Source organism: Hyaena hyaena, unplaced genomic scaffold (assembly GCF_003009895.1).
Source record: "Hyaena hyaena isolate Hyena2069 unplaced genomic scaffold, ASM300989v1 scaffold_716, whole genome shotgun sequence".
In the NCBI taxonomy this organism is placed as follows: domain Eukaryota; kingdom Metazoa; phylum Chordata; class Mammalia; order Carnivora; family Hyaenidae; genus Hyaena; species Hyaena hyaena.
The window spans coordinates 252,460-280,313 of NW_024081349.1; the positions used below are offsets into that span (position 1 = coordinate 252,460).

The following is a 27,854-nucleotide window of genomic DNA, read 5'->3' on the forward strand; positions in this document are numbered from 1 at the left end:
GCATTTGTTTTCATTAGAATTATTTAATTTTGAAGCTTGATAAGAGAATATACATCAGCTAGCCCAACTTTCACTTTATAAAAGAGGGAATTAAATTTCAAATGGGTTAAATGGCTTGTCCAAGATCATTCGGTTAAAAGAAGGACTTCCTAATTAACCTTTTTGGTGAGATTTAATTAGCACCAGTCTAGAGAAATTTTTGTAGACATGATTTATTTTGAAAACACTATTAACCCAAACCCTGGACCTTCTCAGCAAATGATAGCAACCACACTGTTATTCTGTAGCCACTGCTTTCCATGCCTTTGAATGATGGGATTAGTTTTAAAGGGAATATTCTGCACTGAATGTAATCTCTGAAGAGCCAGATCTGCTCATATACCACAGCATATGGATGGCACCACCTAGCAGTGTACTGATTCACTTCGTCTTCCTCCTCCCCACTCGCCCAACCTCACTCCATGTCACCAAGTGGAGAGAAGAGTAAACGAAGCTTTCTCTAAGCTTCTATATGTATCAGCAACATAGGGCTATGGGCACATAGCACTGCCTAACCTATCTGGGCCTAAATTTAGTTCAGCCACCTGGAGCCGGCTTAGCTAAGTGGCCACCCATGCACATCCCATCTCTTTTCTTGTAGAAGGTTAAATAAACTAATGAAGGTAAAGAGCTGGAACAGTTCATGGCGATGTCAATAAATACAGGATACATATTAGGAATTCTAATCTCTGAAGCACACATTGTCAGTAATATATTAGCAATGGGAGAGAGGATATTATGTAACAAAGAGCTGGGAAGTATGTCCCTGGAACTGATTTGTAGACTGTTTTGCTCTGAGCAAGGCCATTTACAAGGATTCTTGATGTAATACACCAAAGAATTAAGCAATTTTATTATTGTTGTTGTTGTTTGCTGTTATTATTTCATAGGAAGTAACCTATCTGTAAATCTAAAAAATTCAGAGCTCTTGATGTTAAGGTTGTATTTTTTCTTATGTCAACCCCATTTGAATAACCTCCCTCATTACATTCAGGATCAAATACACAGTTTAAAATAAGCCGATGAAGAGAATAAGGGTAGTATTCAGAGTGTTAAAGCTCTGCCAAATTCTCAACCCCTAAAGTACCATTGGCACTAGCCAGGATTCCTCTGAAAAAAATTACTTCTTATGTTCGGACACTTGAATCATTTTTGATGCTCTCACATAATGTATCCCACATGCAAGTGAGTCACTCTTACACATGCATAGAGTTTACAGCAAGGGTTTAGCTCATATTGGATGCAGACGATGGCAGGTATCCTTTTTTTCATTATCCCCAAGAGGTCTAGAATCCATCTTCTTAGTTTTTCTGTGGCTCTTTTGCTAACTTTATGTATACATATTTTAACTGTGCACACTTCTATTTGCTCAGCCACAATCACTATATCACCAAGTGTCACGTGATACACTAAAGGAGTTAAATTCACAAAGAAACTGATTTAGAATCTTGGCCACCTGATTAACGTGATGACATCGCTATCATATTGTATTTGATAAAGAGGGTTCAGTTCTGATCAGATGAGCTTCTCCCATTTCAATTGCCTCTGGTAATTGTTTACAGAGCATTAGTTTGACTATGTCTGGAATTGAGCCTCAACCCTTAACTAAAACCAAAACCAAAACCAAAACAAAATGTCAGCTTAGCTGGGTGTAGTTCCCTTACAATGTTTCTGGTGAATAAAGCCTTAAAAATTAAATGTGTATGTCTTCATCTAGATCTAAATACAATGTTTGATTTCATCCTCTCTTGCTTAATAAATATTCTGCTCTATTATTATTGACCTTAATAAACCTCTAGTTAAAATGTGCTGCATTATTGGTGATGAAGGTGCGGTGCTCATTAATACTAATAGACAGAAATCTAGCTACTAAGTTCCCATGTAAGTTATACTTTAACTTATTGTCTTGAATGAATTCCTTCCTCCCTAAACTTCATTTATTTTCATAATTCCACATACTAGTCTCCAAGCCATCACTCAACACTATGCCAATTACAAACAATAATGATTAAATTAGTTTTTCTTTTGGTTTGATTGCTTTTCTGGAATATTTGGAGTATTTCTTGAGAGGTACTCCAAAAGATTACAATGTTTTTTTTTTTTTTTTTAAATGATGTACCTCCAAAATTACTGGGGCAAATTGTGAGTACCTTTTAACAATCATGTTTTGTTTTTCCACATACATGAGCCTTTCATTTCTATCTTGTGTTCAACTTATTATTATATTTGGAAACTAGCATGCCAGTATTTAGTGGTTTCACTTAAGGGTATTGTCAGTAAACTGTCTGTTCAAACTTTAAGCACCCTTTGTACATCAAAGCCTTGTGTTAGGGATGGACGACTTGCTCCAAAATAGTGATACTTAACACTGGGGGGGGGAGGGGGGGAAGATACTCATCACAATAAGGAAATATGCAGCAGAATAATGGGGAGAATAATGGGTGAGGGGAATTGTTTTTTCAAAATACAGATGTTGTTACTTTACTTCTGAATTCCTGACACATACTCAAGGAGGAAAGTTGATAACTACCATTCTAAACAAAGCGAGAGATAAAGTTATGGCCATATTCATTGGAATAGAGTCTCACCGTGAAAAACTATTCATTAAGAGGATAAGATTTACTCAGACTGGACAAACCCAGATAATAACTCTTCTGAAATCATTTAAATGGCTTAAGAGAAAAGGATGCTCACAGTAACAGCAAATCAATATTTCCTAGGTGCAAATATATGAAGAAGACTTCAAAAAGGAACGATCAGACCGAGAAAGACTTAATCAAGAGAAAGAGACTCTACAGCAAATTATTCAAACTTCTCAATCCGAGTTGAATAGGCTGAATTCTCAGGTATCAGTCAAAACAAAAATAATCTTTGCCAGCTCATGCGTATTTTTTTTTATTTTTTCATTAAAAAATTTCAAGACTTTGGCTTCTGTTAATTGACATTGATTTTCTTTGAGAGGAAAGCACCTGGGATGAAATCATTCTTAAACAATCTTGTAAAGGAATGAAAATGATTGGAGATTTCTTTTAACTTAAATATATTAAGGAGTAACCTAAGAATTTGGATTCCAGAGTCTTGTATAAAGTCCAGTTCTTCTGATCTTTTTCTCATAATATTTATCTTGGTAGAATGGGAGTTGAACCACCTAGTACTCACAATTCAAATCCAAAATGGACCAGCGCATTGAAGTTGTTCTAAACTCTTGTCATTTTCTGGTCTTCTAAAAACATACATATCTTTAAATGTCATTCATATATATAAAATATAGTGAAACTGAGAATTTTGTTTGGTGGCTTCCCTGATTAAATGTGACTGGAGCACTCTCAAGGAAACCACATAGCGTTCTCCGGTTTATTGAAATAAAATATATTAAATATAAGCATATAACAATTAAATGCAATAGGATACATTAAGAGTAGACTCAGGAAGTTGCCACAATGGGTAAAGATTGCTGTTAATGAGGAAAATGCAGCTAACACAACTTTGGTTTAAGAAAAGAACCACAGAATTTTTGATTTGCAAAATCATCCAGTGCTTTTCAGTAAATAGGAAATTGTTGCGGGACATGCTGTGACAGCTCTGGAGCTGCAAGATTTTTAGTCTCCAAAGAAATTTTTAACTATTTGTCATCTCCTTCTTCCTAATAGAAAGTATATTGTGAATTAAATTTAATTTCTGATGTTTTTTCAACTTGAAGTTCTTAATTTTCCATGCAAAAGTTATTTGGCAGAACTATTTTCTAAGAAATGGAAAGGAATAAAATAGTGGTAAAAATATAATAAAATGCTTTTGTGAAAATAGTTCAGTCCTGATTACTTTCAATGAGGAAATCAGTCTGAATTTGTATGCCTTACATGCAGAACTCCCTTAATTTGTTCTAAGTTGTCACTGCACAAGTTATTTTACCTCCAGCCATTTTAACTTGATTCATTCTACCATATTAAGCTCAGACTGATGATAAATTTGTGTCTGACATTGGCACTGTCCTTGCCATTGTAGAAGTTCTAGTGCGTCCAGGAACATATAACCATCTAATTATATAGACTAATCCAGAGGTAATTTTCATTTCTGTGTCATCTGCAAACTAAGTTTTTTGTTGATATAACAAAATAATGCATTGTCTACATACAGTTTGGGGTAATTGTGTTAATGAACTAAGGATAATCTTAATGATATCTTGAAACTATCATTATTTCTTTAAATAATGATAGTCCAAAGATTTACTTTTCACAAGTCTCACTCTGGTAAAAGGATAGTAGAGTTCACAAGGCGAAGTAGTAGATGGCTTAACAATCTCTGTTAAATGTATTAACAGCAGATTAAATGCCATGATATAATAATAGAATTGGCATGATGTTATTTGAATAACATAATATCTGATCAAATGGGCCATTTAACCAAGAAATAATTTTTTAGGTCAAATCACTCTGGCACTAGTTGTTTACATACCAGAGTTTATTCATTCTATCACTAAGGATATTTTAAGCCCATGACTGGTAAAATAAAAGTGTGGTGAAGGGCAAGATACTTAGAGATACTTAGGAGTAGGAGAAACTTAGGGGTAAAATCTTTGTGTTTGTGCCCGCTTTGACAATCAGGAATGACACTGAGCAAGTTCTCCAACTTTTCTATGCTTCCTTTTCTTCATCTGTAAAAATGACAAAGTTGAACCAGATGATCTCTAAAATATTTCTTATGATTCTAAAAGCTCTATTGCTAAAAATAAGTTACTAAATCTCAGTATACTCACCTGTAAAATATGGATGATGGTTCCCACCTCATAGACTTAACAACATTGTTCTCAGGGTTAAATGAAAAAATCTATACAAAAATATCTAGCTCTGGTTATGGATCACAGGTATTTCATAATTGATTTTCGTCTATTGGAAGGGGAAGTTTTTAAATAGAATTTAGTTGTATAATTAACATGCCACATTTAGTTCCTTGTAATTCAATTTTGATACTTTCTTTCTGCAAGACATTTTGTTATGTACTATGAGGAAATAAAAAAAATGATCCTTGCTATTAAAAACTCACAATATAATGAGGGGGACATCTATAGTCTATCCTTATCATTTGTGAAGTCCATGTTCATGAATTTGCCTACTCACTAAAATGTATTTGTCACCCCAGAATCAATACTAGTGCCACCTGAAGTCATTTGTGGACATGCAGCGGAAAACTTGAATCACCTTATATGCTTGTTCCCAGTTGAGATCCAATAAGTCTTTGCCTCTTTGCTTCGGCTCTCAGACTGTAAAAAATGTCCTTTTCATGGTTTATTGTGTGCCACATTTTCTCATTCTTGTTCTTTTTGTTGGTTGTTTCATTGCTTAACATCGCCCTCAAACGTAGTGCTGAAGTACTACCTAGTGTTCCTCAGCACAGGAAGGCTGTGCTGTACCTTACAGAGAAAAGACATGTGTTAGATAAGCATTGTTTAGGGATTACCGTAGTGGTGTAGGCCAAGAGCTCAATGCCAATCCATCAACAGTATAAGTTAAATACTTATTTCACAGAATCATGCAAAAAACAAGATTATATATTGATCAGTTAACATAGTATGACCGGAGGCTCCTAGGAGTCTAACCTTGCATTTCCCTAGGAGCACTGGGTGGTTAGCCACTTCAGTGTTCATGGTGACTTTACAGAACATAACTCCCACAGATAATGAGAGCCAACCATGCACAGTACATATAGGACTCTAAAAAGCCACATGGAAACTGTATAATGTTAAATGGGAGGACAAAGGGAGGAGAGAATAATTCTGATAGGTGAGACTTGGAACGGTATCATTCAGTGGGGATATATGGCTCACAGGATGTGGACCACGCTGTGTAGGGATGACAGTAGCATGACTAATGAGTCAAAGAAAAAACAGCTTTTTCTCATTGTGTCATATATTGAAGGAATCCAGAGAGGGTAACTCTGCCGAATGAGGTTGGGCCTTAAATGGTGAGAAGTCATAAAGTACAGCAGTGTGACTGAGCAAGTTACTGAACATCTCATGTCTCAGTGTCCTCATCTGCAAAACCGTGGTAATAATAAGTATTACACAGAGGCACTGGGAGGATTCAGTACTGTATGGAAAGCACTTAGATCAGTGTCTGGCATGGATTAAGTATATGTACAACTTCTCACATTTATGGTGGAAGCTTTTGAATGTACAGCTGACCAGTTCCAATACATTCAATTGACAGTGAAAGTTGTTTCTGTATCTATATCTATCCCTATGTCTATTTATTTATATCTGTGTCTCAGTATATCAACCTAACACTTAGACTTACAATACTTTCAACAAATAGGAATACAGTTTAAAACTGTATTCAACTTTCCAAACTTCATTTGGGAATTTCAAGATAGAACCAATGCAGATCTGGAAAATCCCAAACTTGATTGTTTTCACTGCTGGCATTGCTGCTATCAATGCTTCACTCTGTGAGCTTTTGAGCTGGTCGCTGATGGCTGGCAAATTTTGGTGGTTCAGTCTGTTCAATGTCTGACTCTTGATTTCATCTCAGGTCATGATCTCACAGTTTGTGGGATCTAGCCCCACGATGGAATTCTCTCTCTCCCTCCCTTTCCTCTCTCTCTGCCTCTCTCTTGCATGTGCTCTTTCTTTCTCTCTGTCAAAATAAATAAGTAAACATTAAAAAAGATTGTAAAGAGTAACTTTAGAACAAACTATGTGAACTCTTTCGATAAACAAATGCCTTTGTTTTGTTCATAGATAAAAACTTGTCAGATGGAGAAAGAAAAACTCGAAAAGCAGTTAAAACAGGTACGTTGCTCCTCACTTAAAATCACCAATCTTCTTGTCATAGTTGAAATGGCAATTTTATGTTCCACCCCCATATGTATTTCCAATCACAGCAGCTCTTCATGGTTCCATTTAAAAGCATATTCAGGCTCTGCTGTAGATTGCCCAGAACACCCATGCTTTTCCTCTTCAACTAAAATGTCAGTGGATACATAAGGCTTAGGTATGACCAACGTCTCTCAACCCTAATGCACATGAAAAACACATACTTTCCAGAACATGTTAGCTGTAGCACAAGCCTTAGTGTGTATTCATGCAAATGGAGATCTCTTCATAGACCCATGAACACCTGGGAAATATATTTCCTTGGAATCTTTTGCAGCTGCTTACAAAATTTACATTTTGAAAATTATATCAAATATTTGTGCCTTTTTTTGAGAAAATACAGTATCTTATAGGGCACTGAAGCATTCTGTCCCATTGCTTCTCTAGTAGCCTTCAAGAATGAATATTATTTCCTCTTAATTCTTAATTTCCTCTCTGGACTTTAGTTATGCTATAGGAGTCTCTGGCTACAATTTAAGAACACTTGTTTTATGGCTGACTCACTGGTTCTTCTTAAGCAAAGATCCCCTGTGAAGATAACTTGGAAACATAATGTTAACTCTATACTTTTCAAGTGTTTCCAAGTTCTTCAAAATGAAAAGCTAATTAGAGTTTCACCATAGGTGAAAATTGACCCACGAGCCTTATCTATATCAGTCCAGAGTCTACATTGATATGTCTACTGTGTTGAGTTAAAATTATGCAACAGTTAGACTAAATCTTAAGACATAAGCCAAACCAGTGGCTGTATGAAGCAAGTGTCTGTGAAGTGTCAATGTGGCTCCCCAGCTTCACCTTCTCCCAGTGAACCAACAACATTGTCCTCCTCAGATGTATTTCCCAATCTGTAACTGCACCTTGAATTTCCACCTGCGGGATCCATGCGCACTGGCAGACCCTGGGGCTGCACAAGATCTACAGAAATACTCAGTAAGTAAGCTTGCATTTCAACCAATAAGTGCTTATATTATCTAATAAGTGCTAGTATTTTTTTTTTTTTTGGTAGAAGTTATAGTATTTTTTTTTTTTTTGGTAGAAATTATGCCTGTCTCTGTAATTTGAGCACGTGATATTCTCCACAGAAAGAGCCTCTTTTAATCTCAGCCTCTATTTTACAGTTATAGTGGTCAATTATGGAAGCCAACTTGACAATAAATTATATATTAAAAAAAACACCAAAAAAACCCCACCGAAAAAACAGTGGTCAATTACACTATAATCATCTTTTGGGGACACTGGTTCCACAGAACACACATAGATATAAATGAATTAACTGAAAGGTATCAAATTAAGCTGTCATTCTTTGAATGAACATATAACATTTTATAGAGGTCATTTTAAATGAAATACCTGACTCTTCCAACAGGACATTTTTGTGTGTAAAGAAAAGCAAAGTGAAAATAGCAAGTCTGAGAGATGCCTTTTTCCATTGTAAACTTATATTGAACTACTGTGGATGTTGTTACATTTGTGCCACAGAGTTTTTGACATTTTCCAATTAAAAGGGTATTCTTAAAGGATCCAAGAAAAAGTGACCCACTTAAGTTGCTCTCTGTGGCTGTGTCTACCCAGGCAAAATGAAACGAACAGTGGAGCAATTATTTGTGAGTGGAATTGATTTGGACAGTCAGCCTGAATAAGTCAGAACCAAAGCACCCTTCCTTCCTTTCTCCATAGCGGTATTTTACCCACCATCCCCCATGGTCTGGATGCATCTCTAATTTGTGTTTTGGCTACATAGACAGAATCTTTATACAGGAAAAAAAAAAGACTAATCATTTCTCTGCATTTTGGAAATGTTCAGACGACTCTCGTCCTTCTTAGTTTTTTTAACTGTGTTTTTAATTATGCTAAGAATCTTGAGATTTTACCTGGCATTTTCCTAGCAGAGCATGTATGGAGAGCATGATTCTTCTGGTTGCCATACTTTTGTATTTGAGTGTGACTCAAAGCCCTTTTCCCAAGGGAGGAGGTAATGACTCTTCGGGTAGCGTAGGATGTCAGAATTTAATGAGCATCCCTTATTTGACCCCCCGTGTGACACAGCACACTGCTGAGAAATTGTGTTGTTGCCCCAGGTCACTTCTGTGACCCAACCCCATTTCCTTTTTTCTTTACCTGCTTGCTTACTTTTCAACCTTCACCAGAAACATTTCTGGGGATCCCCAAACACAGTTCTTATTCCCTGAATTTGCTTTCAGAATGTAGAAGTTAATTAATATTGTGGGAAACAGAAAGAGACAGAAATTTACTTTGGAATTAGCTCCTACAGGTTGGGGAATTGTAGAAATATTCTTGTGAAAGGTTAGCTTATAAAGTCAATGAGTCAGGCAAGGTTATCCAGAAGTAAAAATGACTATTTTCTTCAAAATTCATTTATGGAAAGAAGGCAGAAACTCACCTACTCTAAAAGCTCATCAAACTTTCCCAATCAATTATAAAAGGTAAAGTGGTCCAGACCTTGCAAAATTATCACCAAAGGTCTATATTTGAAAAAAGATTCCAAGGCATGTATATAATGGCTTGTATTCAGTTATTCAGTATTCATTTAAACAGGATCTTGCTATAACAATAGAATTTAACTCCCAGGGTTCATTTAAAAGGAATATTTCATGTTTTATGCTTATTTCTAAGCCTGAATTAAAGCACAAGTGATAGTGTTTGTAAAATTACAGTATATTTGCCTTCTTTTGGCAACTCTCCTGGAATATAAAACTGAGGCTCACGTCACTTATCCTACGTGTTATTTGAGACATCTAAAAATAAACGAGGAGATAAAAAACAGAGGTGATCTCATTTCCTCTTTTAGCTTTTTCATGGACCAAAAGGAGCCAAGAGCCTAGGTGTCTGAGTGGGGGTAAAGTAGGGTCAGACTGTACTAAATGCAGCGTTTCTTAGTGTCTTGTCAGATAATTGAACTTTAAGGCTACTTTCAGTGGTCTGGCAGCCCTGTAAATGCTCCCTGTTGGCCCATTGTTAGAGAAATTTTCCCAGAGTTATTTTCAGGAGGTAATTGAATAATAGAACAAAAGGTCTGTCTTCTTTGTGTCTGAGGGGAGATAGGGGGCAGGGGTGAGCATTGGCAGCAGGAAGACAGACCATCCTCAGGGGCAGGTGAACCCGAGATTGCTCTGTTCCAAGTGGTTCAATACAGAGACTCTCATCTTAGAACTGAATCTTGAAATTCAGATCTATAGCTCATGATTTATTCAATGCAGTTTGTTTGACATGTTCCTTGATGTTCAATATCTAGATCTTCTTAACTGGTGAAACCTAGAAGAAAATCCCACAGGCAAAACCCAAATCTGACCTTTTCTCTCACTGCCTCTCTAGTCTAAACCATCTGAATGATTTAGAGAAGAGTTTCCATGGAGGAACACTACAAAGGAAGATCTGCCCTGCTTCACCATCCTGAGCCTCTATAAGCCATGTCCTCACTTAATGGCTTAGATTTGTTCCTTGTACCAGAAAACATTAAACTTGTAATTGTCTTCTTGGTCTTTCTTTTGCCTCCTGTGTGAGAGCTTTAAACATAGTATTTATTGATGGCAAACTGCTTTGTTTTATTTATGGGCTGTAGTAAGTTTTACAGAAGTGTTTATACTTCTGCAGATATCCAAAACACATCTGCTAAAGGAAGAAAGAAAGAAAGAAAAAAAGAAAGAAAGAAAGAAAGAAAGAAAGAAAGAAAGAAAGAAAGAAAGAAAGAAAGAAAACAAAACCATGCCACAACCCCAAAGTATGAGACATTCTGGCTAGCACAGTGTGGATTTAGAGGGGGGTTGGGAGATGGTAATAGTGACGATGGAGGTAAGAAAGATGAGCAAGATTGGCAACAGGTTTGGATAAAAATTACTTTTGTGTTGCCTGCATAATAAAAGCCACATAGTATAATTATATTTTTAATGTACCACTATGTTTTGTTTGAAGTCCATATTGCTATAATAATGTTTTATTGTTCCACACAGCCAGACTATCAGTGGTATGCTCATGACCAGTTTCCGCCAGATGTGCAGCACAAGGCAAATGGTAAGACCACAGCTGTATTGAGCATTCTTTCATGTTTACATTTTAATGGGGTCTTTTTTGGGATGTTTACTCAACATACATTCATTCGTACTCAGGGAGGGCCTTCTCTAAAGTTGTGTTGCATACACAACTGTAATTTGATGCACCTGGGGCTACATTGAACTCCTTCAGAAAAAGAAAATGTTCGAATGCAGATATGCATGAATCTCAGTTCTGGCTTCTGTTCCCATTCCAGTCTCAGAGTCAGTATTCCATCTGGGGTTAGAAAGGAAAACTTCAAGTAGAGCTATACTGTAACAACAACAGCAAAACTCTGTGATTCCACTACAAAGGGCAGATGCACATCCACTATTCCAGGTTGAGTTTGCTAGACAGATGTTTTAAATGTCACTGGCAGACAGACAGAGGAAGCCAAAGACTTAGAAATGTGTTCCCTAATGACTAAATGTCAGACTCCAAGTTTAGGCCAAGGTAGCCCACAACACCCACCTCTAAGTATGCTGGAAAAAACTAGAAAGGCACCTAGAAAGTACTTGCAACTAACTATTCTTTTATCTTCTTTTTCTTTGGTTTACCATTCTCCTCTTCTTTCCAGAATCTGCCATACTTTCTACTACTTATTTCTATGGTCTCAAGAGGCCATCTAGGAACGGGCTGTATAAACTGTGCTAAAACCATAATCTCATCTCTATTCTCATTACATATCAGCAAAAGTCAGCCATGCCTGCTACATGCTTAAAAATCTCCTATGACACACACCTATGACTCTATGTTGTTAATTTCCAGAGATTTTAATCTGTCTAGAAAAGCTAAAGATGGGCCATATTCCAATTTTGGGTCATACTTGAAACTTCAGTTCATTTAGTTCAGATATGAGATCACAGAATTCTAGTTTTTAGTACAAGGAACTCATTACGGAGTGGAAATAGAAAGCCAGGGATAATGTGTAGTTTTCCAGGTTGTATACTTCACAGGTCCAAGGAGTTCTTCATGGCAGTCTAAGCAAATATAGCCCCTACAACAAAGAGTGTGCTTTACACACCCTGGGCAGCTGTACCTGGCAGCACTAGGAGTGACAAAGGCCATAGCTTACAGTAGCCTTAGAGAGAAAAAAGGTAAAAAGTGAGAGCTCTATAATAAAATGTCTAGGTATTTATCAGAAAACTGTGGGACTCTGTTTTTCTTTTCTTTCTACTATGAATGTAGCCATTGATTTTAATGAATTCTTTGGGTTCCAGCCATAACAGTGGGCTTTTATTAGAGTGGCATACTATTAACCATAATAATTGTTGCATAATGTCTGTGTTTTTGAAATCCATTGTTGTATAAAAGCTGAACTGCCACCAATTATAATTTTCCACTTTGTATTATATTGGTACGGAATGAATATTAAAGATATTTTCTCTCTGAGTTGGAGTTTAATCACTAGAAAATACAATTATGCAGTAGAGAATTCACTAACATCATAAAGCCATTTATGTATCACTACTAGATTCTTCTTGGACCAATAGAAGTTAATAATTATATAAAATAGAAATGAATTGTTAGGACCTTCAGAAACTAAATAAAATTATGCAAACATAGAATATTATAGTCAGTATGTAAGACCCACAGATTTTTGTCTACTTGGGAAGAAATAATGAAGTTTGTGGTGTGTGATATGTTGTGTGACAGTCTACAGATGCAAAATTACAATAAAAAAGAAACCTCTATTATGTAGCAACCTGAGTGTTTTTAAAATGTTGTTTAAATATTCACGACATGCTATAAAATAGGTTTTGTTATTATACCATTTTACAGATGAGGAAACTGAGGCTTGGAGAATTTTAGTAGCATGCCTAAATCACACAGTGCATAAAATTTAGCCCTGAGATGAGATTCCAAATATAGAGAACTTCAAAACCCATCCTTGAATCACATCCTGTAGTTCTCCTGAAAACCACCCTCTCACTATATTAAAATTTTCTAAAATGATTGATGTAAAATGAGAATGGGGGCTTTAACTTTGATAATTATGACTATAATCTAACCATCAATAGTCTTTTCTTCCTATGAACTTATAACGTATATTATTTGCGCTACTCATTTGATATTTTGAGTATCATAGGTAAGACACAGTACTATGCAAAATTAAGTACATGATAAATGTTATAAATGAGTTCATGCTTGGGCAGCCCTGGTAGAAACTGATGAGGTATGTTGCCATTTGAAACCTTTCCTTCTCCATCCCAACACAGCTCTGCAGCTCTGCTTGTCTGTAGCAGAGAAGAGGGCTGATCATGGCCACGGGACCCCATAGAAAGAGATTCCTTACTCAGAAATCTACCTGTTTTTGATTTCTGTTGCTCTCTCCTAACTTCCAAGCTGATGCTATTTCTTTTTTTTTTTTTTTTTTAATTTTTAACGTTTATTTTATTTTTGAGACAGAGAGACAGAGTATGAGTGGGGAAGGGTCAGAGAGGGAGACACAGAATCTGAAACAGGCTCCAGGCTCTGAGCTGTCAGCACAGAGCCTGATGTGGGGCTCAAACCCACAGACTGGGGGATCATGACCTGAGCCGAAGTTGGCTGCTTAACCAACTGAGCCACCCAGGCTCCCCAAGCTGATGCTATTTCAAAGTTCAAGCCAGGTCATAAAAACTGGCAAAAGCTCTGAAATCACTCTCATCAAAAAAAATCTCATGTGTCATTATTTAATTTCGGTGGTGAGTCTTGTTATTTTTTGTTTCATTTAATTGGAAAGCTCCTTTTGATTTGTAGGTCAACCCAATTTCTTTTTTTAATCATATTTATTTATTTTGAGAGAGAGAGAGAGAGAAAGAGAGAGAGCACACAAGTAGGGGAGGGGCAGAGAGGGAGAGAGAGAAAATCCCAAGCAGGATCTGCACTGTCAGCTCAGAGCCCAATGCAGGGCTCAAACTCTACAAACCGTGAGATCATGACCTGAGCCAAAACCAAGAGCTGGATGCTAAACCGACTAAGCCACCAGGGTGACCCTGGGATTCCTTTTCTTAAATGTTTATTTATTTATAAACATTTATAGGTATGAGGGAGAGAGAGAGACAGAGACAGAGACAGAGAGAGAGAAAGAGAGAGAGACAGAGAGAGAGAGAGACGGAGAGAGAGCATACACATTCAAGTTGGAGAGGGGGACAGAAAGAGAGGGAGAGAGAGAATCTCAAGCTGTCAGCACAGAGCCTGATGGTGATGTGAGCTGAAGTCAAGAGTCAGACACTCAACCGACTGAGCCACTCATGTGCCCCCAATTGCTCAGAATTCTTAAAAGTAACTTTGTGGTATTGTTAAATATGAGTTTAGAAATCTTTTTATTATACAGATTTTTTAAATGATAGTACTCTGTCTTACTATATGGCTAATACGTTTATCTTTCACTATTCAGGAACCTACTGCTAGTCAATATACCCTGTGCTTTGGGCTATAAATACCAAAATTCAAACAATGGAAGGAAAAATGGGTGGAAAAATTAGGTAGCCTCTGTTTCTGTTAAATTATAAACAGAGAGTATTTTTAAAACTCGTATAAATTCTATTCATATAATAACTATGTAAGTGTTTTACTTGTATTTAAATGAAAATGATCCTTTCAGAAATATGGACATTTGAATTAATATTAATTTGTATGTGTGCTTTGTTCATTGCCCTAGTTCTCAGTTTTTATTACTTTCCCTGACTCCTGACAAATTTAGTTTTCTGACTGCAATATATATAGCACATTATATTTTGATCCTTATAACTATTCCTCTTGTGATCATCTAACCTGAAATACTGACTCTGATGTCTATACGTGAAGCATTTGTAGAGCAGTAGCCTTGTGATTTTTAAAAGGTACAGTGGGTAATGAGTGATTAAATTGCTATGATACCACTAGATCCTCCTTTAACATTCCCAAAGCCTGAGGCAAGAATACACGGAGAGCTGCATACTTCATGTTGAATATTTAAATGTCATGAATCATGCATAGAAGTTACTATAGTCTATCCTCCTATTGATACATATACCTGGAATGTCAGAGTGAAATTTAAAATGCCCATATTCCAACCAGTTCTGTTCCAGGACACAGTGGCACAGGAAGACCTAAGCCGTGGCCCATCCCCTCCCCTACTCTTCCCACCTTTCCACTGGGAGGGGTCTTGAGTGTGAATTTGAGTACAGCCCAGTTGAATATCCCAACTTCATCCTTATATCCCTCATTATGCTACAAACAGCACCCCCTTGGCTTCAGGTCTGGGAAAGAGAACCACATGAGGTCTAGAAGCAGAAATAGGATCAATGGGTAGGAAATTTGGGAATCTGCATGTGGGTACTAGGAGCTTGTTCTAGAAGAAAGAAGACTCACATGGGGGACAGGGATTACTAGAGGAAGGCCACAGCAGGGTCCTCTAAAAGTGTAGACCTAATGAAGGACTCCCTGGCCAAGGATTAAGTCAATGGGTACTGAGTACTCTTGAACAGTCTTTGAATCAACTAATCTCCATCTTTGCTGTCAGTTTCTGTCTCTGATTATTTTATAAAGCTTTGGGGACACAATGAGAATTAACTCTTCTGAGGTGCCTGGGTGGCTCAGTTGGTTGAGCATTCGACTCTGATTTCAACTCAGGTCATGATTCTAGAGTCATGGGATTGACCCCTGCATTAGGCTCTGTGCTGAGCATAGGGCCTGCCCAAGATTCTCTCTCTTTCCCTCTGCCCCTCTCCCTAACTTGCACATGTGTACTCTCTCTCTTAAAAAAAAAAAAAATGCACACACACACAAAGAAAATTAACTCTTCTTTCAAAAACTGAAGACTTAAATAAAGGTTTTCAAGACATTTAAGACTTACTTGGTTTTCTCTCTGCATAGCACTAAATAATGGCATTTTTATATATTGAAGTACGCAGATGTTAAGGGGTTACAATTTCCGTTTAAAAACGTGATTTTACAAAGAACATTTTAATTTAATTTCATCTGTTAACAGAATGGTATGCAAAATGACTTCCATGTTTCTAGAACAATTATGGCATAGTCAAGTTAGGATAACCTTGAAAACATGTTTTGTTTCTTCCTTTGTAAAATGGCAAAAGGCTATGCTTTCTAACTATATTGCATGCCAGTCATTTCTGTACCTTCCAAATTTTTCATATGGTGCCACGCTGAATTTCGTCTAATGAGCTAGAGCTTAATTTTTACATATTTGGAAAGACATGAAATGTAGGCATGTGAGATTGTGTCATCAGAAAACATAATTATTTCTTTACAACACAAAAGATCAAAGACCAACTATTATAATTGGCCTTTACTAATGTCTAATAATAACTCATTAACTGAACACTGACTGAATTTGTTTCCTAGGGCTACCATAACCAAGTATCAAAAACTAAGTGGCTTAAAAACAGCAGAAATATATACTTTCACACTCTGGAGGCTAGAAGTCTGAAGTCCAAGTGTTGGAGGGTCATATACCCCCCCCTCCCCCGAGATCCTCTAGGGCAGGCTCCTTTCTTGCCTTTTCCTGTTTCTAGTAGCCCCAGATGCTCCTTGGCTCATGATAGCATAACTCTAATCTCTGCCTCTCTCTTCACATGGCTGTCTTTCCTCTTATCTGTGTTTGTGTCCAAATTTTCATCTTCTTTTAAGGACTCCAGTCATGCCAGATTAGGCTAATCCAGTATAATCTCATATTAACCTGATTCTGTATGCAAAGTCCTATTTCCAAATATGGTCACATTCACAGGTGACCGGGGGTTAAGACTTACATATATCTTTTGGGGGGATACAATTCAACCCCGAACACTAATCCTGTGTCAGACACTATTTTAGGTGCTATATATATTTATAAATTATCTCATCAAAACCTTATAGCAACCATATGAAATGAGTACCACTGTTGTTCCTGTTTTATAAATGTGGAAACTGAGGAACAGAGACATACTGTCTCTTGTTCAAGTCCAAATAGCTGGTTATTGCCCACAACATAGACAAGCCTGAGCAGTCTAGCTCCAAAGCCCACACTGTAACCACTAAGCAATATGGACAACCCCAGACTATACATTAAAATATAATAATGTTGTGATTTTGATATATTTTATTTAAATAAATTTTTTTTTAATGTTTATTTACTTATTGAGAGATAGAAATAGTGGACGTGCATGCACTGGCAAGCAGGGTAGAGGCAGAGAAAGACGGAGAGAGAAAATCCCAAGCAAGTTTGGTGCTGTCAGCAGGGAGCCCAAAATGGCACTCGAACTCATGAACCCATGAGATCAAGACTGGGGCGTAACAGACTGAGACACTCAGGCACCCCTACTTAAATAAACTCTAATGACCCTGTCCTGAAAGCTAGAATCTTTCTCATTTTGTGTCTTTTTGTAGCTCTCTTTATAGCCAATCATTACAGATAATTATACATTAGTAAGGTGGCTGGATTAGTTAAAATTTTTTTTAGTACCTGATGGCATGAGGAGATACAGGAAGGAGTGTAAATAGTAAAAGTTTCTTAAGAGATGTAAGAAACAGAAGAAACTTAGAGACTATGCTTGTGTGGTTTTCAGTACATATGAGTAAAATATTAATTTTTTTCTTTTATAAAATACATTACTTTTATAATTGTCTTACCAGGAGTTAATAGAGAGTATTAAGCAAAATTTAGAGACAGTTTTATGCCTATTTCTGGAGTTTCAGAGAATTGCAGGATAAATTAAAGGTGTCCTCACCTTAGAATGCTATAAAAGTCAGCTTATTGGTAAACTAAGTGATTTTGTGAAGGGAATATTAAATAAAATATAAATGTATATTTATATGTACAGGAACATATGAAAATACAGGTGGTAAAATATACTCCTATGCAGACATTGGTTTGTAAGCATTCTATATAGGTATAGGTAGTTAACATTCTATATAGGTATAGGTAGGTAGGTAGATAGAGCCTAGATGAGAAAAATGCACACAATAAGGCTAGACTAGTCACAATTCGACTATGTAAATAAAACTGCAATATACCTCTTAAAAGGAAGATAAAATTCTGTAGGGAAGTGAGGTTTATATCCCCTGTTGCACTTCAACTGGGAAGAATATTTACTTCCCTAGGTTTCCTTACTGTTGATGCGTAAGCATCCACAATCTAAGAGGTGAGTGGGCATGATCCTTCTTTTTCTTGATCGATATCTTTCCCTCATTCTGTCCCCTTCTCTCCCCAGATCCCTTAGTCCCCTTCAAACCTGAAGGGGCAGGGGAGTGTGGAGAAAAAGCTCCAGGCCTAACATTCCATCTACTTTCCTTCCTGAGTCCCGGAGGGGGGCAAGAGAAGAGGGTGGCATCCCCAGCCCTCAGCACTGAGGAAGAACAGGGCTCCTAGAGTCTGACCTCTGACCCTTACCCATCATCTCCCTTCCTCCCTGCTCCCAAGACTGATCCACTTCTGGGTGGGGCAGTGGGTTACAGCTCGGCTCACACGGAGAATGTAAGAGCTACAAACAAAATTTCTATTAAATTAAGTTTTGTGTATTGAGAGAGAGAGAGATTGAGCAAAGTCACCTCAATCCTTTTAACCCTACTGCTGCACTGGTGCACCCTCTCCTCTCAGGGGACTTCAGATTCAGCCGATCCTTGATACAGGGTCAGACATGGCCTCTGCCACCAAGATCTCTGGATTCTATTCAGATCATTTCAGCATCGTGCTACTTAACATGCACTCTTGTGAACATAAAAGCATAGAGTGTAACACATACCACTAATAGGTAATAAGCCACACATTAGTGAGTGGAATTCTTTACCAGCCAATAAGGCAAAGCGGACTGTGTCCAGCACTGTGAGAACTCATGATTCCCTTGTGACATTTCCCTTGCCCTGCAATCAGAATCGTGGAGCCAAGTCTGATGACAGAAGTCTCTTCCCTCATTCACTATATGGGTACACTCTGCCTTCCCTTCAAGGAACTAAAGACCTGTTTTTGCTTTCATTCAGATTTCCATTCTGCCATGGACTATCTCTTGGGTCACAACCTCTCTCCATCTAAAACAAGGATAATGGCCCTTGCCTCTGTACTTATTTCACAAGAGTGTGGTAAAAACTACAGAGGAATTAATTTTTCTTAATGTTTTAAGATATCATTAGTGAATTAAGTCTAAACCTTAGATTGTTTATACCTGTGAACTATGCCCCTGGGTCCAAATTTATGTTCTTAACATATTGGATACATTACAAAATGTAATGGCTGCCATGCTTAGAAGAATATTTTTTTAAATCTTTTTTTTTTAAATGTTTTATTTATTTTTGAGACAGAGACAGAGACAGCGTGAGCAGGGGAGGGTCAGAGAGAGAGGGAGATACAGAGTCTGAAGACAGGCTCCAGGCTCCTAGCTAGTTGTCAGCACAGAGCCAGATGCGGGGCTTGAACGCACAAACCGCGAGATCATGACCTGAGCCAAAGTCAGATGCTTAACTGACTGAGCCATCCTGGCGCTCCTAGAAGAATATTATTTAAACCTGGAAAGGAAACTGTTAGTGAGTCAGGTTAAGTGTTTGCTTATCTGAAATACCAAATGCAGGCCAGCAAGAATAAAACATTTAATGTGTTCTAAATTGTTATCATGAATAGCAAAACACCTTATTTCTTGAAATTTATATATATTTTTTCTGTCGCCATGAGTAGATCTTTGATTTTGTCTTCCCTATAGTGCTTCCCTATAGTCCTACTAAAATATACTATGTTTTTCATATTGGTCTTCATGGTCCATTAACACATCTTAAGAACTGTGATCTTTTCTATTGCTTTGACAATAACGTACCCGTTACCACACTTAAAGTAGTTTATGTGACAGCTGTCATTCTGTGGGCTAAGTACTGAACCCGATAGTATCATATATGACTTCCTTTCATAAGCAAATGCCTGAGCTACCAAAATGCCAGTAAGGATGAGAAGTAGTACAGACAATTCTTCTTCAGACATGAGTAGAACTAGGACACAGCTGATTTTACAAAGTGGTAAGCATATGTCAATGCTTAAAATAATAACCCTCCATTTCCCACCTCTTGATTTCTCAGTGTAAACTGATGGGAGCTCATGAATAAAATATCTTTCTTTTTCTCTCTCTCTCTTTTTTACCAGCCTTAAACCAGAAGAGAAATGATTTTTTAATTTTTAATCTGAAACATTTTCCTGCTGTTTTTCATAGGCTTCTCCTCAGAAAAGAAAGTCAATCAGTAGAAGCACACACAAGTGCCAGAGCATACGGGCAGAGGGAAAACTTGGCCAAGCTCCCTCATTTCTCTTTTTCCTGTGGCTTGTGTCTGCACAACTGCATATCATCTACTCCATTATTTGTGCCTGGTAGTGCTTCCCTTTGGCATGGATAGAGGAAAAGACTTGTGACAGCTAAGCTCCTGATCAAGTCTGAGAAGCCGGTGTCACACAATGGAACACAACTTCCTGTTTCCTCGGCATGAGATTGGGCAGATGGATTATGCGCCGTTCTTTGAAACTCTCTCCAGCATATTGCTGTTGGATTTACAGAGGTGATTTCAAAATTTCAGCAACTCCACTTTTGGTGCAGTGATGTCATATGTTGATTGAAGTGTATATTCCCTGAGGGAAAAGCTTCTGCAGTGGTAAATTTGTAACATTGCTCCCATTATTTTTGTGGGGGCTTGGTTCTTTAGCCAGTTTGACTAGATATGTGTTCATCTTTGTTGGACTCAGTGAACCTGTCAATAGGACTGAAGAGGTGTATATACTTCCTGAAACTCAATGAATGGTTCAATAACACAGTAAACTTGAAACTGTTCTTTAAATAGATCATTCCTTTAAGATGACAGAAAATTGTGAGCCTACTTCATTTTTACGTGGAATAGATTATGAAAGATAAACTCTACTGTGATGATGATAGTGTTGGCTGTGTTCGTATACACTTCCGTAGTAGTTCAGAGATACATGGATTTGTAGTTAACTCTGTTTTTTCTTCCCATGGATTTGAGTAATTACTGATAAAAAACATTCTCAAGCCTATTAAAATGGAAAATGAATGTTTCCAAATTGTATGGCAATTAAGTTGTACAGTGGCATGACAGATGTCTAAAGACTAAGCAGATTTAAAAGTATTACGTTCATCTATTTAATAAGGTTTTTGCTACGACCAACTGGAGATCCTTTTTGTGAGATGTATAACAGGAGTGTGAGATCCACAGATATCTGTGATTCTAGCAGTACCTAAAGAAAACCAGGAGCGTCTGCTGAACCTGAAATCAAATAAAACAATACAACATACTGCTGAAATTATCTAGCTCCGACTTCCAGAAGTTATACTGCTTAATTCCAGCTCAGATACTTTTCTTTTTTCAGTTTCTGAATATACTTGAAGCTTTGTGTAATGGGGAAGTGAAAGAGCCTTAGAAAGTTAACTACTTTCAGCCTGAGTCCAACTACCTAAAACACAATTCCTGAGAAAGAACTATCCTTCTCTTACATTAATTCTTTGTTTTTGTTTTCACTGCTCCTTATTAAAGGGACAAACCATTCTTGAGCAATACTTCAGCATAAGTGAATCAGAAAAACAATGGACTTTACAAGTCAGTGCCATCGAAGCACATTTTTTTAAAATTTCCGTTTCCTCAGATTAGTGGGAAAGTCATTGCAATAACAACTGTGAGGGGTGGATTAAGTTTACCAGCTGAGATGTGCCTGTCAGAATAAGAACGGAACACACATACAAGAAGTACCCTTTGATGGACTCATTCTAGGGCAATCCAACGGCAACAAAACAGGACTTAACCATCCCATTTTTGTTACTGAAGTCTTCCTATTATTAATTAGCAAGTTGGCAAACATTGGCGAGATGGTGCCAATGCTAATGTAATGGGAAAAACTCCAATTTAAGTGAGACCTAATTTAATTTGAATTCCCAGTGGGCAACTGCAAATGTGAGAAGAGGACCCCTTGCTCTGCCCTTCCAAGAAGACAGATTTCTAAGGCCGTGGCCATGGCCCGAGAGCCAGCCAGTCCCTCCTGTGTCCCTCTCCCCAAATCATTTGTTTGGGGACTTCTGTCTCAGCCCATTATAAAGGTTATTCTCAGCTGTGGCACTTGCTTCATTATCACAACACAATTTGTGGAAATTATGTGAGGAATAGCTGTGTGAGGAATAGCTGAGGGTAAGAAGTCCTACCACACAGTCTCTTTTATCTAAGAAATGTACCACTAGGGCCCATTTTAAGTTTTTGATGATCATGGAGAATTTGATCTTGAGGGTATCACATTCACTTTGTCCTGATTGTGACATGAAGTCAAAAGAAATCCTTCCTTAGGGTCGGTCTGGTTAGGTCTGGGAGTTAGGCCAGCCTCTGTTGCTACTAGTGTAGGTGTTTTGTTTTGTTTTGTTTTTACCTCATTTTCTTTTTAATAAAAAGGACATTTCAGACTAACTTGCTAATATTATTAAGCATGGACAGAGTTCCACATGATTTTCTTTATTTATTAAGCTCTATCCCCCAGCAAGAGAGGTATGATTACTTTCTTATTACAGAAAATTAATCTAGGGCTCAGAAAGATTCCATCATTTCCACAAAATCTCAAGACAGGAAAATGGCAGAGCCGGGATTCAAAATTGTGGGCCAGGGCCACCCAGTTCTGTGCATGCTGTAATTCTGCTTTCTAGATTACTCCGGCAAATTCTCCTTGTTTTCATAGTTCTTTTGGGTTTTTACAAAATTGCATTCCAAGAGCATATTTGTTACAAGAAAGTATTTTGATAAAGAAGATACTGTGTATGTATAGAACTTAAAGAAGTATCTAATTTAGGCAACTACATGGGAAAAGAAAAATATACACTTACTGTTAAAGTACATTACATGGGGGGTCGCCTGGGTGGCTCAGTCAGGTAAGTGTCTGCTTCAGGTTAGGTCATGATCTCAAAGTTCATAGGTTTGAGCCCCATTTGGCTCTGTACTCACAGCTCAGAGTCTGGAGCCTGTTTCGGATTCTGTGTCTCCCTCTTTCTCTCTGTGCCCCTCCCCTGATCTCCCTCTCTCTCACAAAAATAAATAAACATTAAAAAAATAAAGTGCATTATATGCTTTATATATACTTTATACTTATATATACTTTAAAGTGCATATATATACTTTAAAAGTATAAAGTATGAGCCTGAATGATTGCTCTCATGTATCAATACATTTTTTAATGTTTATTTATTTATTTTGATGGGGGGGAGGGGCAGCAAGAATCGGAGAGAGAGAATCCCAGGCAGCTTCCACATTGTCAGTGCAGAGCCCAACCCAGGGCTTGATCTCACAATGAGATTATTATCTCACTATGAGATTATGCCCTGAGCTGAAATCAAAAGTCGGACACTTAACCGATGGAGTGCTCCTTCTCTGTATCATTCTAATCTTAGTATTTGTACTGCCTAAGTGAGCACAACAACTATATGAATACATGCTTATTTTCAAAAATGTCTAGGCAGCACAAAACATCTCACACCGCTTCTGTCACTGTCCACTGTTTTTGGTTGAATACATATTTGGGGGTGGGGAGAGACAGAGTCATTTAGCAGCTTTTATTCTCCTCAATTTGAGGGTCCCTTTGCCCCCTTTTCCTTTTTGCCATTTTTCTACCCATCTTCCAAGGGACCTCAATGATATTAGATCCTAAGGTGATAAAGAATCAGTCGCATTGCTGTTGCAGCTACACTAAGATCCTTCTTTCCCTGGCTCAGAATTGCTTAAGCTCCAATTATACAGCTTAAAAGAAAGGAAAATATTTTCTATAATCCCCACTGTTAATAATTTTAGAAATATTTTCTCTTGCTTCATTTCGTTTTTACCTATCTACCTCTTCATGCTCATCAGTCTTTTGGTTCAAGAAAAATGGTGTTCTGGGGGACCAGTTATACCTCAAGCATTTGTGATTCTATAGAAAAGGAAACTTCTACCAGCGCACACTATGCACACACCCACATATACCACACACACAGACACACACACACAGACACACACACACACTTCCTCTACACTCATACTCCACTCAACATATACACCACACACACCATATAAACACACTCCACCACATACATATACATGCCATACACACAAAATACAGACACACCACACACACCACACATATACACACACACCATACTCACTGTGTGGAAACATATCACGCATACATACCCCACATATGCACACATATCACACACGCCACATACAGGTTCACACACCATACAGACTCACTACACACACATATACAACACAGACACACACACATACACACACCCTGCCTCTACCTCTTTACCTTGCAGGCAACAGTTTAGGCCTCTAGTTTCTCCATTTATGTCTAGGTAGATTTACTCAAATTGAAAATTTGCATAATAAAGGTAATTTTTTTTTCCATTTTGCCTCAAATCCCTGTGTGTATAATATATTGCCAAGAATACTGACAAACACTATCCTAAACTCCTAGAGGAAGTGATAATGTTGAGATCTAGAACCAAATAACTTGCCAGTAATTGCTGAGTAATACAAGGGGGGACTTTTAATGTTCATGGGAATATGTGAGTCTCACTGATTTGTGTACTGCACGGAAAGTTAAAATACTTTCTCTCTACTCTCCTTTGACTTTATTCATTTCTAACATCAGAAGAAAGCACAATTTATGAGACTCAGGAAATACTGTTTGGTAAACTAAACCCAACCTTCAGGGCTTCCTGATGTGCTTATTACTGAGAATTAATTTTCTGGGAGAATCCATCTTATTAACTGATTTTCCAAGTCTGCTCTTGGACTTGGCAGGGGGGTTCTTAGATGGACTGGTGATTTCATTTGCACATCCGTGGGGGAACCTCATGGCTTCCCTCTCTTGTATCTACAGCCAGAGGATGATGACCCACATTAGTCAACCACAGAGACACACACAGCTGGCAAGAATAAGAATGAGACCCCCCTATTCAAAGACTTCTTTGCAGGCAGATCTCACAATGCTGAAGTAGAAGAAAAATGAACTTCGGAGACTCGTTTGTTTCTTGGTTTTCAAATGCCTGTGCCCGCTCCTTTTTTTTTTTTTTTTTTTTTTTTTTGCATAGCACTTCAGTATATTTTAGGAGAGTTATCTTTCCCTACTGGACCCAGTTTGACCTAAAGTGCCCTGCCCTCTCCTGAACAAGAGGCAACCATATGATCCAAACCAAGCTATTCGGACACTCCGGTGCTGGAATTTGAACTTCAAACCAGCATAGTCCTGGGAAGACTGTGGTCATTACCTGGCACCTTAGAACTGGTCATGTTCTTCAACATATTGTATATCATGTTCTACTCACATTGATGTGAGTAATCCACTATCTCCCCAATCAATTTGTTAAGTAAGAGTTTCTTGAGTTTGAAACAAATGAATCTTAATTAATTGCAAGCATGAAAGTTAAAGCTCAGAGAGTACTCGTCAAGTATATTGTGAGAAATAAATATATATAATGCACACACATTTTTTATATCTTTAAAAATGGAAAGTCAACCTCATAATAATATAATGAGATGGGTTAATCCAAATGTCATGCTTGCCAGCCTTACAAAATACTATCTTGGATCATGGTGCAATACATTTTAATATCTTTTAAAGTGGAAAATACCATAATGGAAAATAAAGTACACCTCTTCATTTGCATTTTCTCCTAAATCCAAAAAGCCCTTTTAGGAGATATTTTAGGGGCACCTGGGTGGCTCAGTCAGTTAAACATCTGACTTTGTCTCAGGTCATATCTCACAAAGACCTCACAGTCTTCAAGCCCTGCGTGTCAGGCTCTCTGCTGGCAGCTCAGAGCCTGGAGCCTGCTTTAGATTCTGTGTCTCCTGCTCTCTCTCTCTCCCCTCCCTCCCCCACTCATGCTCTATCTCTTTAAAATGAATAAATGTTAAAAAAAGTTTTTTTTAAAAAGGAAGATATTTTAATGAGGCAAACTTGGGAGAAGTTCCAATAAGATAACCACCAAACCACGTCTCCAACCACCAAAGCACATGTCTAATTTTCTTGTTTCTTGTTTTGAAGTGCTTACTTGCATATAACTGGTAATACATATTTTCATAGGTTGTTAATAAATAAATTATAGGAAATAGAATTCCTTTGTATAGGAACTATGCCAAATGAATTCTGCTTTAACGTCTCAGTGGGATGATGTTCCCCCACCCACAGCAAAGTTAAACTCTAACATAAACTTCAGATTGTTCTATAACAGAATGTTCATTGAGATACAAGGTAGCTCCTCAATGAAAAGTTAAGGTAAAATTGCTGATGGCTTCAAAATTGTCTGAGTTAGTACATTTTTGAACAATTGATCAGTTCTACACATATCCTAACTCTCATCTTGATCAAATATCTATTTGGGGTGTTATTATTTGTCAATGTCACTTACTAGAAATGTGTTTTGTTTGCATAAAAATGTATTGTGTGTGTAGTGATGGGTGATGTAAAAGAAATAGAGGCACTTTCTATTCTTTCTATTGTTGAAGGAAAATTATTCCAGCAGCTGTAGGGAGGATGAAATGAGGCTAGGGAGACTGAAGCTCCTTTTAATTTCCAACATATATTTTGGCCTTTCAATATCTTTGGAAGTATCATTGCTTTATATAAAGCACAGAAGATAGTCAGAATTTGGCAATTTATATTAAGCAAAATATTACAGTATTCAAGTACCCTAGCAAATTTTTTAATTTTTTTCACAAAAATGTATTATTTTAGTAATTGGCGAAACTTAGAATCATTTTCTCCAAAAGGACAACTAGCCTCTGATTTATTTTTATATTATTCTTAGTTCAATATGGCTCTAGCTATATGACAGAAATCCATCTTTCCCATAAAACAGTAAAGATTAATCCCAGAATGCAGATTAATTATTAAGAAGATTTACAAGTTAAAATGGATTTTTTTAGATACAATAAAGTGGAGAACCAATGTTCTGACATATATTAATTTAAAAATTAAATTCTTTTTCCAGTTTTATCATGGTTCCTTAAAGAAAATTATTATTAACACTATTTGGCAAACTTTTAACTTTCCTTTGGACATTCTTTCTTGCTTCATCACCAGATAATTTAGGACCTACCTCCTTCACTCCTCTACCAACTGGGGAGACAGTGTATGCTAAATTGGTTTCCAGTAAGATGAAATAATCAGGTAAAAGTAAGTTTTTGTGATTTTTTTCTTTTGTTGTTTTTGTTGTTTGCCAATAGAAGTAGCCAAGGTAGTTTAGGAGATTTTACCCAAATCCTTCAGAAGCTCCACTTTTAGCAAAAAAGAATGTAATGAATGGGTATAGCAAAACTTTGTAGAAAGAGCATGGAATTTGGAGTCACGTACAGATTCTGCTCTTCGTTGCACCAGGTGTGACCATGAACAAGTGTGCCTAAATTAGTGAGCCTCAGTTTCTGTAACTGAAAAAGGACAGTAAGAAAACAATCTCAGAAGATTTTTGTAAAAATTAATTCATATTAAATATATAATGTTTGGCACTGGGTGGTACTCAGTTTAAGTTAACTTCCTTCTGTTTATTGTGATGGTTAAAGAGATTTCTCTCAAGTAACATTCCCAAAATGTGCTTAGTAGAAGGGAAATAGGAGCTGTACAGGAAAGGATTCTGTCTCCAGGAGTGTAAAATGTGTTTCATCCAACTCACCCTTTACTATAGGACACTTCTCATATCTCTTCACATGAAATTGCAAATTGCAAAACTTACATTGTGACTATTTCCCAACATGTGAAGATTTTAAGTTATGTTGGTAAGGAGATCATAAATAGAATTCACACAAAAATCAGATGCCAGTCAAGATTAATTTCTGCAAGACAGAGGCATAAAATTCTAAATTTTCTACTAAATTTAGATATATTATGTTTATTAAAGGATTAGACCACACACAGGGAAGGTTATGATATTACATATCACCAGAG

The 27,854-nt window shown here is 37.2% G+C and overlaps 1 protein-coding gene across 1 annotated transcript in view; it reads left to right on the forward strand.

Moving 5' to 3' along the window:
• TNIP3 (TNFAIP3 interacting protein 3) overlaps positions 1-21,185 on the forward strand; it is a 36,378-nt gene extending 15,193 nt beyond the window's left edge. Inside the window, exons 7-11 of the mRNA XM_039217773.1 lie at positions 2,760-2,885; positions 6,773-6,823; positions 7,739-7,837; positions 10,876-10,936; positions 20,107-21,185. Coding sequence (XP_039073704.1) covers positions 2,760-2,885; positions 6,773-6,823; positions 7,739-7,837; positions 10,876-10,936; positions 20,107-20,138 — 369 coding nt within the window. The 3' untranslated portion in view covers positions 20,139-21,185. The remainder of the gene's footprint in view (positions 1-2,759; positions 2,886-6,772; positions 6,824-7,738; positions 7,838-10,875; positions 10,937-20,106) is intronic.
• The last annotated feature ends 6,669 nt before the right edge of the window (positions 21,186-27,854 follow it).